The sequence below is a fragment of the Mastomys coucha genome, unplaced genomic scaffold (assembly GCF_008632895.1).
Source record: "Mastomys coucha isolate ucsf_1 unplaced genomic scaffold, UCSF_Mcou_1 pScaffold22, whole genome shotgun sequence".
NCBI classification, from domain to species: domain Eukaryota; kingdom Metazoa; phylum Chordata; class Mammalia; order Rodentia; family Muridae; genus Mastomys; species Mastomys coucha.
In genome coordinates, this window is record NW_022196905.1 from 227,055,581 (window position 1) to 227,069,233 (window position 13,653).

The following is a 13,653-nucleotide window of genomic DNA, read 5'->3' on the forward strand; positions in this document are numbered from 1 at the left end:
CTCTCCTTTCCTTTCCTTCCTCTTCCTTTCTGTTTTCTAATTTATACAGGGTACCTTTTAGATTTAAATTACTTAGCTGCTGGTTTAATTACCAGGTGATGCTCAGTGGCTTTAAAGTACACGGGTTCTAGGACAGCCTGTATGGCATTGGTACTAGGGCTTGCAGACACCATATTTCACTGTTGTAAGTATATATGTCACATATATATGTCAACTCTGTAGAATTTGATTTTGTACAACACCAGAAAGTACCTTGCTCAGGAGGCTTTCAATCCAGCCCTTCATCGGGTAAGTGTTTTTCAGTTGCAGAGGTAGAACTGTTACAGATCCCATCTCTTGCAGTTAATGTTCTAGTGTTGGATGCATAGCTTTTGCTTCTTTTTATGACCGACACCAAAACTCTATGCGAACCATTTGTTCAGGCTGTTTTTGCCATAGTCACCAGCTACAGCCTTTTGAACTCTTGGTGATTTCTAACAGGAAGGGACACTTGAGGTTAGTGGGGCACAAAGCTACTTAGCCTATCCTACAAGGATCTTAGCCTGCTCAAAAGCTTCGTGAACCTTTTTGTCTCGATCACATTTATCAAGTCATACAGAGGACGGACAAACATAGGCAAGATAGGGGGTGGGGTGGGGAATCTGCCAAGAGTTCCCAGGATGCCTGCGGCTTCTTTACATTCACTGGCACATTTATTTATTCTCCTTTTGGTTGTTCTCCCACCTTACACATGCTTCTTACGTGCTAGTCTAAGTCACGGAGATCTGCCAAAGCCTTTCCTATTTATAAAGACCTTGCCTCACCAACAGGCTCAGCAAAGCTTTTGAAGCTCCATAGCTAGCCGTGAGGCTCCTGCTGCATCAACCTTTTCTTTAATTTCTCTGAGAACACAGTTCTATCTGGCCCAGTGAACTGGGGTTCAAACACAGCCACTCGTATTCCTAGTTCCCCTGATAATATTTGCTCTACCTCCGTGGTCATCCAGTTCCTGATGTTTATGGGGACTTTCAGACATTTATCACCAATTTGTTCTTATGGCTTTAATAAGCCATTCTTCTCTGGGGACTGACTTCCCTCATAATGTCTTGGGCTATGCAGCCTTTGTTTTCAGGAGGGATGGGAAATTATATTACTCAGTGTTTCTGCCTCTGCAGCAGCAGACTGATCCTGTTCATTCCCATGTCTCATGCCCTCACAAGCCAGGCTTAGACAGGCTCTTGCATTATTTAAAACCCGCAAATGTTGAGTATCTTTTGATCACAGTAGTTATTGCGTTAATGTAGTTAATGTTAAGTAGTTTTTTTAGTTAATACCCCCACCCCATCTGTTTGTTGGATTACTGATTTTTTTTTTCAAAAGAAAAAAATTTTTCTTTTTACCGAAGATTGGACTTAGAGGGTATCTTTTATCACTTTTACTGTTTCTCTTAACCTCTTGTTTATCTAATTAAGTTGTCAAATCAGAGGCCAACATGGAGGACACCAGCCACATCTCCCTTTTTAATTGCTCCTTTCCACAAACAAGCTTCTGTTTTCCACAAACAAGCTCCTGATTGACCACCCTCTCGGATACATTGCTAACCACACACAGTAGAGGCCAGGCACCCCTGCTGCTGCTTGCCAACCGTATTGACCCTTGTATGCTCAGCTCAAAGATGGCAAAATTCCTCTAAACCTTTAACTGTTTTCAGGGAACCTCTATCTTCACGTGGTGGACCCCACTCAGCAAGCAGACATGCCACTCCATACCATGTAGCTGAAGATAGTTATCCTGGGATTCTTCCCACATGCACTCCTAATGGTGATGGCACAGCCTTCGTTGCTCCTTACCCACAGCAAGAACCGTGCAAACACTGTTATAGTACAAAGGCACACTGTGCAGGAAGGGGTAATTCTCTTAGATGTGCATACCCCACCCCCTCTCAGGCTTCTCAGTGACAGCCTCAATTGCACGTCTTGCTACCAGTAGCTAGGAACCCTGTTGTGTCCCTGTTCAGGTGCCAATTATGTTGTGTGACACAACTTCTCCCGGTGAGACGTAACACACAAATCTACTCACCCCAGCTAGAGAGCCCACAACAGAGCACAGTATGGACACCACCACTGGTGAACCCTGAGTTTTATTGGGGTTACTTGTAGGGATGTGGGTGGGGACTTACTTGCAGAAGCAGAAATGACTCAAAGACAGCTGCATCATGAAAGCCCACCATGGGTGACAGCTCGAAAAGCTTGGGACTTAGAGCACACTGCACAGTCTGCAGGGAGTTCGATAGGTTGAAGGATGTCCTTTTCAAGTGACTGAGTTGTTCTGCACCTGTTTTAGGCAGCTAGATTGGTTTCTACTTCCTCCAGGCAACTGGCCTGTTCTCAGAACCTTCTTTGTGGTTGGACATATATCTGAGAGTCTTCTTCACTCTTCTGGGACAGACGCTCAGATTTTATTGTTTACTGTGGCAGGGAGGGGCCTAGCAAATCTGGTCAGTTTCAGGGACTTCCTGAAGCCATGTTGAATTGTTTACCTTCTTGCTTAAGGAGCCTCCCTGCAGATAATATGTTTCAATCTCAGAGGAAGCGGTTTCATTACGGGAGAGGCCTTGGATCTGAGGAAGCAGCATTCATTATATGCTGATATTCTCTGCCCATTTCTTCTTGGCAGAGAAGCACCTCATTGTGAGGTATTGCTTATAAGGATGATTGATTGCTTGTCCAACCCTGGCTATAACAGAGGGCAGGAAATGCCATGTTTGTTTGTTCTAAGTGCATAGCTTCCCACAACAAAACAAGGTTTTATTATTATTATTATTAAAATAGGGGGGAAAGGGACATGGGGATTGGATAAGCTGGGCATAAAGGAACTTTAGACAAAGTAGATTTAGCAGAGTTAATATGAGCAAAGACTGATCCACAGATTGGTACTAGCAACAAGGAGGAGTTCAGGTAGCCCCACCCAGCAACGATGGGAGCAGTATTTACAAACTGGAAAAGCAAATAACTAGTTGGCAATGGCTCTCCACTTGCCTCATTTGGATGTGGTATGAGTTGCCAGCCTGTGACCTGCTGAAGTGTGGGTGTTGTGATTGTCTGAAACCAAGCTCCTTGCTGCAAGAGTATATTCTTGTTAGATTGCACTTCGTTTGCATGCTAAATTAAGTTACAGTTTGCTGCAAGGAACTCAAAAGTATGGAGGCAAACTCAGGCCAGATTTAGTGTAAGTTAATTCGACCGCATAATAGAAAGCCTGGGAGGCTTTTTTTTTTTTTCCATCTGTGAGGCTTAAGCCAGCAAAGGTTGATTTTCTTGTGTCCAGGAAGTCTGGAGGTAGGCAGTTTAGAGCTGGAGTGATATCTACAGCAGGTTACCAGGGCCTTGCCTGTCTCCATCTCTTCCTGTCCCATCATGTAGGCCTAGGGTGTGTCTTCATCTCATGATCAAGGTAGCTGCTCCGTCTGCAGCAATTACTTTTGTATTTTTTCAGGATTCAGTCTCTGTATGGTACAAGAGCAAGAGACAGGCAGAGCACCTCCCTTTCTGAAGCATTCCTGGAAGCTCCCATCTGTCAGCTTTCCTTGTGTACCCATGGCTGCGTGTGTCACTTGGCCAATTTTGGTTGCAATGGAAAGCAGGAAATACCATCTCCTTCACGAAGTACATAGCTTCTCCACCAAAAAGGCGTTTCGTGTTGATCTAGGACAGAAAGAGTATTCATAGCTGCTCACAATGGGGATTTTTGTACAGTGGAACCTTTGTACGGCTGTCCCTGGGACTAAGACCCCTCACCCCTCTTGTCTACTCTTATTTTTATGCATGTTGGATTTTTTTTTTATTTTTTTATTTATTTTATGTGTATGAGTACACTGTAGTTGTACAGATGGCCGTGAGCTATCGTGTGTGTGGCTGCTGGGAATTGAACTCAGGACCTCTGCCAGTCCCGCTCCAGCGGAATTCACTGTAGCTGTCTTCAGATGCACCAGAAGAGGGCGTCAGATCTCATTATGGGTGGTTGTGAGCCACCATGTGGTTGCTGGGATCCGAACTCAGGACCTTCGGAAGAGCAGTCAGTGCTCATACCCGCTGAGCCATCTCACCAGCCCGCATGTTGGAATTTTTTAAAAAGAGGTTAACCCTTTCCTGACATCCTCCTCCACAGTCAATGCCCCAAGGACGACTTGACCTCTTTTCTGTTCTTGGCAGCCTAGAGGAAAACCACATCTGTGACGAAGGGGTGTATTCTCTCGCAGAGGGATTGAAGAGAAATTCAACTTTGAAATTCTTGAAGTAAGTACCCTGTGATGGTACAATAATGCCCAGCATGGGGAGGGATTTTAGGGTCTGAGGTCAGGCCCTGGCTAGCTCTGGAAACCTCACCGTCTGGTGGGGAAGGCTTGCCTTGGTCTGGGTACATGAGGATGCCAGTATTCGGTGCTTACCTGGTATCTGGGTGGTTCTGGGAAACACTGCAGGAGGAAAGGTTTGGTGCTGTGGAGGTGGATTGCGGTCAGTTACCGCTAAGGAGACTAGAACTCCTGCAACTGGAGCCTTTGGGAGTTGGCAGAATATGTTCAACATTTACCCAGTCCAACAGTGGGGCTGCTGGATACTTCTCCTCAAGTAAATGCCTTTTTGCAAGAGGTGTGTCTGGGGTTGTCAGTTCTCCTGAACTTCCAGCTTATTCTCACTTGGCTGAGCTTGCTCCAAGAGTCTAGAGCAGTGATTCTCAACCTGGGGGTTGCAACCCTCTTGGGGGTTCTAACAACCTTTTCACAGGGGTTGCCTAAGACCATCAGATATTTACATTAAGACTCGTAACAGCAGCAGAACTGCAGTTATGAGGTAGCAAGGAAAACAGTTTCATGGCTGGAGGTCAGCACAACATGAGGAATGGTGTGAAAGGGTTTACAGCATCATGAAGGTTGAGAACTGCTGCTCCAGAGAGTGGCAGAGCTCAGCAAGCAACTCCCAGAAGTGGAAATGCAGGTTGAGGGAGCACAAATGGGCAGGCTGATGAATGTGTCTCCTGTATGACTTACAGGTATCATCTTTCCTCCAAGAGCCACTGCTGCTCAGGCAGATGGGCTATTTGCATGGCCATCTCCAGTAGTGTCTCCTGGTGTGTTATAGGGTGCGAGTGCTGGTGTTTGCTTATGTGTGTGTTCAGCCATCGATCAGAGAAATGTTGGCACACTTCTCTACGCACTCTTATAGGAAGTAGCCATTGATCTGAGGAAAGTTGGCACGCTCGCGTATGCCTTCATATAGGAAGTGTTCCTACCACAGTTCTTATGTCAGGTGTCTAGGCCAGAGCGGGCTCACATTCTCCCATCTCTCATATCCTAATGCTGGAGACAGATGGCAAACAAACGGCTCATTTCTAGTTAGGAGGAGGATGTGCCACGGGGGTGTGTGTGTGGTTGTTGTCATTTGGACAAGGCTTCTCTAAGAAGGTGGTGTTTGAATTCAAACTGGAAAGGCTCCTATTACACTGGGACATATATCATGCATGGAACAGCAAGTGCTGTTGGAGTGCTTGGGGACACTAGGGACACTCCTGATTGGGTGTGGATGTAGCAGGTTTGTCCTTCCTCTTTGCCACACTTTGCCTCACTTGATCTGAAAGGAGGCCAAGCAGTGGTGGAGGTGGGGAATGTCCTGTGTCACCTGTTGTCAGACTGATTAGTCAGCATCCTGAGTAGTAATAATTACCCCATACTGATTTCCTCACAACATCTATATATCTATTATTATTTATATCTTTCTTCAGTGTGAGGTGTTAAAGGGAGGGAAAGAGGATGGAGAGAGAGAGAGAGAGAGAGAGAGAGAGCACGAGCACTCTCCCACCTCTTTCTTTTTCCAGTGTCTTCTCTGTCAAGTGTTGGTTGGAGTCCAGGCTTCACAGGCAGACAGCCTCTCTCCTTGGACAGATGCCTTAGTTGCTTCAAGTGTAAAGGGATAGTAACTGGCCTCCTCATGGGGTTTGGGCATGCACTGACGCAAGTAGGTAGAGAACTGGCACATAGGAAAAGCTCAGCACACATTGGTGTTGTTCTTAACATCGCCTTGACGGTAGATGTACAACATGCCAGTGTTGGGAATGAAGACACATGGGGCAGTAGTTCTTAGAAGGCAAGAAGCAAAAGTTTCCATTGTGGATCAGCTCCTGTCCCAGCCTCTGTCTCTGACCTATGTCCCTGAACATCACTGTTTGTGAGTTACTTCCACAGTGAGTGGGCCAAGAGCTCTCAATGTGTCATTTTCTGTTCACTTCTTACTCTCTGAGAGGCAGATCTTTCCTAATTCAGACGAATTTGATGAAGATTGAACAGCAGATGGTAGGGGTTAGACTTGAACCCTTGGAAGCCTGGCAATGAGCTGTGGATCCTCAGGCCTTATGCCCTTCTCAGTGTGTGTCTAGTTTGGTGAGTGGAAGAGGGGCTGTCTTTACAGAAGCATTGACCCTCATGGATCATCTCCCAGGGCTGGAGCAGCAGGCTTCCTGGAATTGGACTAGCTCAGTGAAAAACTAAGCCCTACAGTAGCTCATCTTGTCTACTTCTCTTCCAGACTGTCCAACAATGGCATCACCTACCGGGGTGCAGAAGCCCTCCTGCAGGCCCTCAGCAGGAACAGTACCATTCTAGAAGTTTGGTAAGGCCCCTGGGGAAGCTTCTGTGCCTCTCCAAATCTTGGTTTTTATATCCATGAAATGAGATGAGATGAGAGAAGAATGGTAGAATTTTGAAGATCAGTTTTGATCAACTTTTGGTATTCTGCACACAGTAGGTTTACATAAAGGAAATCTGTATCTCCAAGTAGGGCTGGTTCTGCTTCAAATAGTAGTATTGGGTGTGGTGGTGTATAACTTGATCCCAGTGCTCATGAGGCTGAGACAGGAGGAATGTGAGTTCTAAGTCAGCCTAGGTTACAGTGAAACTGAGAGGGGGTGGGGTATAGAACCAGGAGTGTTTATTCTGAAACTTTGGTGTTCTAAGCAGTAAAGTAAGAATAACAATTTGACTAGATAATTAAAACAAGAGCCCCACCCCACCTTTCTGGCCACAATATCTGCTCCCATCTACTGAGGATGCTATTATGTGAGACCCTTAGTATTTCTGAATTCTGAGGTTTACACAGAGTGGGGACTGCAATACGGTGAGGCCACATCCATAGCATTAAAAGCCATAGTCCTTCATGTGTTTGAAAAAGGCATCCAAATTCAACCTGATCTAGGCTCCTTGTTTCTTATGCAGAAAGCAGAGAGGGATCTTCTGGCTTAAGACATCATGAGTGAAAGCTACCACTGTAAGGTTCTGCATTTCAGACCAGGTATAATGGTACACACCTATGATCCTAGTACTCAGGAAGCTAGAGTCTGGGCAAGCTCCTGTCTCAAAATAAAACAAGCATGTTTTTCAGTATTTTCTCAAAAGTGCTGTCAACTCTAGGGCCCTATTTTCTCTGTCCCCCTGCTTGCCTGTTCCCATCCCACATCAGACAGAATCTCATTTGGCCCAGGTTGGCTTCAAACTCACTGTGTAGCCAAGGATAAACTCCTAATTCTTCTGCTTCTACCTCCTAAGGGCTGGGATTACAGTTGTGCACCACCAGGCCTGGCTTGGAGCCCCATTCTCAGTGTCAGACATTTAACCAGAGGAAAGGAAACGTTGGCTCTTCTTAGGTGGGCATACTCTTAAAGCTGGCTGCAGACCCACAAGGCCTATTACCTAGTACGGGTTCCATTTGAGCTTGTGTTTCATACAATAGCAAAGAGATCTCGAAGAGTGAAATTAAAACCAAAGCTTCTGAAATTGCTTGAGCTGGAGACAGTCTCATTGTTGGGGAGGTCCAGCAGTCTAGCATTTAAGACAGCTTTTGTTTGTTTGTGTTGCTGCTGTTTTGTTTTTTAAAATACTTGCATAGTCCTAGGAAATGTCACCTTCCATCTTCAAGGAGTGGACCAGCCGTAGGCTGACACTTAAGGGCTCTGATGTGCCTTGCTGATGGTTGACGAAGCTGAGTGGGCACAGACTTAACTCACTTCATTCTTAACAGCTATGATTATTGCCTGAACAGCAATAGCAGGCCTTGGGGAGTCTGTAGCTGGCACGGCCCAGTGTTGTGGACTGAGGCCAGTCATGGAGCCTTGCTCATTCTGTGGGCTGGTCAGGAATAGCCCTGGGTGGCTGATGGTAAAAAAAACAGAACCCTCAAAAGAGAACCCCCTTCCATCTGCTGTGCTGGAGGTTAGGTCTGAGCATCAGCCCCCAGACCCCACTCCCTGCCAGGCATAGGTTTAAAGATGGCTACTTTCCTTGCTAGCCTTCACTCATCTCTCTCTCTCCACTCAGACCTCTCACTTCCTTTCACCTCTGCAGGCTTCGAGGGAACACGTTCTCTCTGGAGGAAATCCAAGCACTCAGCTCCAGGGACACCAGACTTCTGCTGTGACTTCTTCTGTGACTTCATCTCAGCTTCTGAGTGGGCCGTGGAGGCCTTGACTCTGGAGGCTGAGTAACATCAGGCAGTATCCCTGTGCTACTCAGGGCTAGATTTTGGTTTCCTGGACAAAGTATAGTCACCCTCTGCTAGCAGAGAAAGGCACCCCAGTGCCGTCCGGAATTGACTTTTCTCAAGGAGGCCTGATGGTCTTGGTTGTTAACTGAACTGACTGACTTAAGAGACTCGTGAGCCAAGAGGACCACATTTCTGCCTCTTGAGAGAATCATCATGTAGGATTATCGACTGACAGAGGAAAGGCCCTCACTGCATGTGGGTGACACAATCCTCTGGTTGCCTCGTGGGAGGAAGATAAAGGAGGAGGAAAGTAGCGTGTACTTGCATATGTGAGCTTGTCTTCTGAGTGAGGACAGCCATGGCTGCGGCCCTCACGTTGGAACAGCAGACTCCAGCGTTTTTGGCCTTTCAACATGGATCCATCACCAGTGATGTTTAGGGAGTTTTCAGGCCTGGAGCTTGATGGAACGTGAGATGTCTGTCAAGCTTCATCGGCTGGGCAGCTACCAGGTTCTCTGCCTCTCCAGATGGCCACTGTTGGACTATCCCATCCGGATGGCGTAAGTGAATCGGAGAAATTCCCTTTCTCCCTCCCTCCCTCTTTGCCTCCTACCCTTCCTCTGTCCCTCCCTCAGTCACCATTCGGCCTGTTCTTCAGGAGAACTTTGGCTAATGAACATGTTTTTACTCTCTTGTTCTTTTCTAGACTCCAAGCATGGGATGAGCACAAGAAGATCCTTCCATTGCTATGTTGCTGGCCTCTGGCTGAATGGCCAGGGTTCTGAAGGAGCTCAGTGGGACACATGGACATTAACTAAACGCCTGTTGCTGTGGAGACCTGGCTCTACATACAAGACACTTCTCCCCTCTTTTTTGAAGAGGAGTATTCAGGAAGCAGCTCTGGCCATGTCTGGACTCAGCTCATCCTCTAAGGCCATCCCACTCTGGTACCCCCATTCGTCCTGCATGAGGTCTAACAAGACCTGCACTCAGTCAACCGACATAATACCCTGCTCTCCTTTCTTAACACAGACAACAGCCATTTGCCCCCAGGATGTTCTAGATTTACAAGAAAAAATATGAGCACACTCCAGCTGGGATCACACATGGCCTTTGGTTTCCAGTAACATCAGTTACTCTATAGTTTGAGCCTTTGGAATCAGTTCCTCCCTCAGCTGCAGCTTTTTAGAATTAATCTGGGCCAGAATTTCAAACAACCCCACCAGGCCCCGAGTCCGTGCCTGTGAACTGAACTCTGACAACAGACTTCTGAGACATATTCCTGAAAGACAGCTCCATTTTATTTATGACAGAATGCTTTAGGACATAGAGTTGGGGGTTGGAAGTTTGCAGGGGACAAAACCAAGCCCTTTTTTCTGAGCCAAAGTCTTTTTGTGTTTTTTCAAAATGCCACCTTTGTAATTTCTAAATTGTACAAGTTTTACTACCTTCCATTTTATTACGTGTGAAAGCGGGTTAATGTTTATAAACGACATCGTTTTATTTTAAGTTGATGCTTTTATAGAAAATGCGATCATGAACTTCCTGCTATAAATAATCACAGAGGTGAAAGCTATTGAGTTCCCAAAGCCGTGTTCATTGTGATGAAACAGTTAAAAATATCCCCCAAATTTGTCACGCTTTTAAAGTACCATACTCTACACGAGGGGGACAATGTTGTTTTCTACCAGATAATTTATAGCCTAATGCAAAAGGCAATTCTTAGAACTAGCTGGCCATCCAAACACATTTGGCTTCAACTTAGCAGAGTCTAACCCACTGTGAAATGTGAAGCCGTTCCAGAGTCTCACAGGGCCCATGGGGACAGCCCTCCGGGCCTTCCTTAGTTTTCTCCGAGTGGCTGTAGGAGTGAGTAGGTGTCTTAACAGGGAGAATGTGAAGAAGGCAGGTATGTATGTGGCCTCCCTTTGCCAGCAGCCTCCTTCACTGGCCTTAGAGACACAAGCCTTAGCCGTTTGCGCTGCGCATGCACACAGGTGGCTGTTGGCGACGGTGGACCCCTGCTTCTGTACATGTCTTCTTTGTGTCTGGCTTGCTAAATGCTGGGGCATCTCCCTGGGTGTTTGTGTGAGAATATCTCCATGGGCTCTCTTTGTTCCTTGTGCTCTGCCCTGCCTGGATGGTTGTTGGTTCAGATGATCAGGGAGAGAAGGGATAAGACCATCTTCTCTAAGGGGAGGATATGATGCCATTTGCACAGGACCATGTTGGATGGTAAGCTCATTTTTAGTAATAATTTATTAACTAGTTTTGTTAGGACAGCTATTGTCCTTGTCCTTAGAGCACCAGTGTGAGGACAAATGGCTGGATAGGCAGAAAGCAAGTCCATTGAAAGTATGTGGATAAAATAATACTTTTCTATTAAAATACAAGGAAGGAAATTGTAGCTAGGAGTTAAATGTTCCTCCGAGGCTCGTATGCTTATGGCTTGGTGCCTGGCTTTATTGGAAGTAAAGCCGATGAAGTAGAGCCTGACGGAAGGGAGGTCATGGGGGGGGTATCATGCCCTTCAAGGGATATTAGGACCTCTGACCCTTGTTGATCTCTCTTGCTTCTTGAGGTGAACAGATTGCATGACCGCATTTCTGCTCGGGCACGCTGTACTGCCGCAGGGCCACAGCAACAAGGCCAAGAGACTATGGATAGAAACCTCTTAATCTATGACCCTCAGGAAACATCTCCTCCTTGTATGTTGCTTGACTCAGGCCTGCACTCCTTCCTCAAAGGAAAGCTGTATCACTTAGAAATAAGCAGACACCAGGGGCCAGGGAGTTTTCTTCTCATGAGCCGAGAAGGCTCTCTTCATGGGAAGGAGCTGGTCGGGCCACCAGTGAGTGGGCAGAGAGGCTTTCCATGCCACAAAGACTCCTGCAGCAAAGGACCTTGAATGTGTATCAGGTTGAGGAATAGTTGCCCAAAGGCATCAGGTTCTAGTCCCTAGAACCTTGCCTAGAAGAAAAGACTTTGTAGATTTTCATGAAATGGGGGTGGTGATGACCATGAATTAATTATCTGGTTGGCCCTGCACACAGTCATATTTGTGTGTTCTTATGGGAGAGAGGCAGCTGAAACAAATGTCATGCCTCTGACCTTGAAGGCCATAAAAGGCTTAAAGAACTAATGACTTCCGGTCTGAAAGCTGCGAATGACAGGAAGCCAGATTCCCCCTCAGAGCCCCGAGGGAGCCCAGTTCACTTAGAGCTTACAGGTATTGGGGTAATTTATGTCACTTTTGGGCATGGTATTTATGGTGATCTGCTGCAACTGCATTCTGCTTGCTCTGAGTCAAGGAGAGGGTGTCAATAAGTGGGTTTGCAAAGGTCGGTAGGCCCAGTTCTCATGGCCGTGATCAAGGATTTGGTCTTGACTTTGGTTTTTTGTTCTTTGTTTTGTTTTGTTTTGTTTTCGAGACAGGGTTTCTCTGTATAGCCTTGGCTGTCCTAGAACTCACTCTGTAGACCAGGCTGGCCTCGAATTCAGAATCCGCCTGCCTCTGCCTCCCAAGTGCTGGGATTAAAGGCATGTGCCACCACTGCCCAGCTGGTCTTGACTTTGGAATAGAGGTAAGTGTTATGGCACATGCCTGTATCCAGCACTCACAAAGCTCAATGGGAGGATTTAGCATTTGAATCTAGCCTGGGCTTTGAGGTGAGAATCTCTCTATATAAATCTATATAAGTAAAATAATGCCAAGCTATTGGAATGTTCTAAGCAGGGGACATAGGATCTAACTTTTCTTTAACAAAGAACTTCATTCTCGGGTGGAGTTGTGACCCAAATTCATAAGGGTAAGGGACAAGAGGAGGAAGTGGGAAGGCAACTGAGGAGCTAGGGCAGGTTGTGTATGGAAGAGGTGGATCTAGGAAGATGGACCTCAGAGATCCTCTGGAAGCAGATGCTCAGGGGCTGATGGGTGGATACAGAGGGCCCAGGGAAAGGTAATTGTCTAGAATGACAGAGTTTAGTCCTGAGCACCTGAGGGCTAGGGACAGCAAGTCCACAATAAGCTCAGAAGGAAGAGACTTCTGTTTTGGGTAGTCAAGTTTCCTATGCCTAAGAGAAGCATTTATTCTGATGAGCCTGGAGCCCGGAGAAGGCACTGCCAGAGAGAATGGGGTGGGTGTTCTCAGCACCAAAAATGAGTTCTTAGTATTGGATGGAATCCTCCAGGGAGAGGTTAGGAAGAAATAAGAGGTCAAAGCCAAGTGTCGGGGTGCATACTAGTAATCCCAGCACTTGGGAGGTTCTAGGAAAAAAAAAAAACAACTAGGGTCATCTTTGGCTACATACTGAGTTGAGGTCAACCTGGACTATGTGAGACTCCATATCAAACAAGAGAGAGATGGAGGGAGGGAGAGAGGGAGAGAAAGACAGAGACAGAGAGAATAGGGAGAGAGAGAGTGGGGGACAGGAGAGGGAGAGAGACAGAGAGAGAGACAGAGAGAGATGGAGAGAGACAGAATAGGGAGAGAGATGAGGAGAGGGGTGACAGAGAGAGGGAGAACAGGGAAAGAGGTGGAGAGAGAGACTGATTGATTACAAGGACCTGGACAAGGATGACGCCCAGGCTTTGGTAGGGAATTATTGGTGGAGTTCAGTGTTGAAGAACTCTCCAGACTTTCAGAAGGCCAGCAGACGACACTGAAAGGACTCTTGGGCCTGAGCAGATAACCAGTGAACTTGAGTTCTTAGTCTTACATTTCTTTGGTTGAGTGGTTACTGGAGAAGCACGTGGGCTTCCAGCGGTTGGCTTAGCCTGGCGCTTGCAGGTTTCCCATGTGGCCAAAAGTACCTAATTCTTGTGTGCAGGGCAGAAGGTGCCAGAGCAGCAGGAGCCTTTTCTAGATTTTAGTTTAGGAAACTCTTCAGACTTCAGTTGCAGTCATCATGATCCTGGGAGGAAAGGGTTCTTGAGTTTTCCCCTCACCCCTACTTGAGCCTCCTCCACAGTCAGGAAATAAGATACTGAAATGAATATGTGGCATAGAAATGTGATCAAAAGGCTGGGGGTGTAGCTAGGTGGAGAAAGAGTTGCCTAGCCTGTGTGCAGGGCAGGGTTGAGTCTCGAATACTGAAAGAGAAGAAGAAGAAGGAGAAGGAGAAGAGGAGGGGGAAGGAGAGGAGA

The 13,653-nt window shown here is 46.6% G+C and overlaps 2 protein-coding genes across 4 annotated transcripts in view; both read left to right on the plus strand.

The window, feature by feature from the left end:
• The window catches only part of Nod2 (nucleotide binding oligomerization domain containing 2), a 44,688-nt gene extending 34,601 nt beyond the window's left edge, over positions 1–10,087 (plus strand). For 2 of the 3 annotated variants that reach the window (XM_031340783.1, XM_031340784.1), the window contains exons 10-13: positions 4,191–4,274; positions 6,558–6,641; positions 8,369–9,067; positions 9,214–10,087. In XM_031340783.1, the coding sequence (XP_031196643.1) occupies positions 4,191–4,274; positions 6,558–6,641; positions 8,369–8,441 (241 nt within the window). In that variant the 3' untranslated portion in view covers positions 8,442–9,067; positions 9,214–10,087. Of the gene's footprint in view, positions 1–4,190; positions 4,275–6,557; positions 6,642–8,368; positions 9,068–9,213 lie in introns of those variants that run through there. The other variant, XM_031340785.1, reaches the window with a different exon arrangement.
• Positions 10,088–11,702: 1,615 nt separating this feature from the next.
• The window catches only part of Cyld (CYLD lysine 63 deubiquitinase), a 66,222-nt gene continuing 64,271 nt past the window's right edge, over positions 11,703–13,653 (plus strand). The window contains exon 1 of the mRNA XM_031340792.1: positions 11,703–11,736. The gene's annotated coding sequence lies outside the window, so the exon portion shown is untranslated. The remainder of the gene's footprint in view (positions 11,737–13,653) is intronic.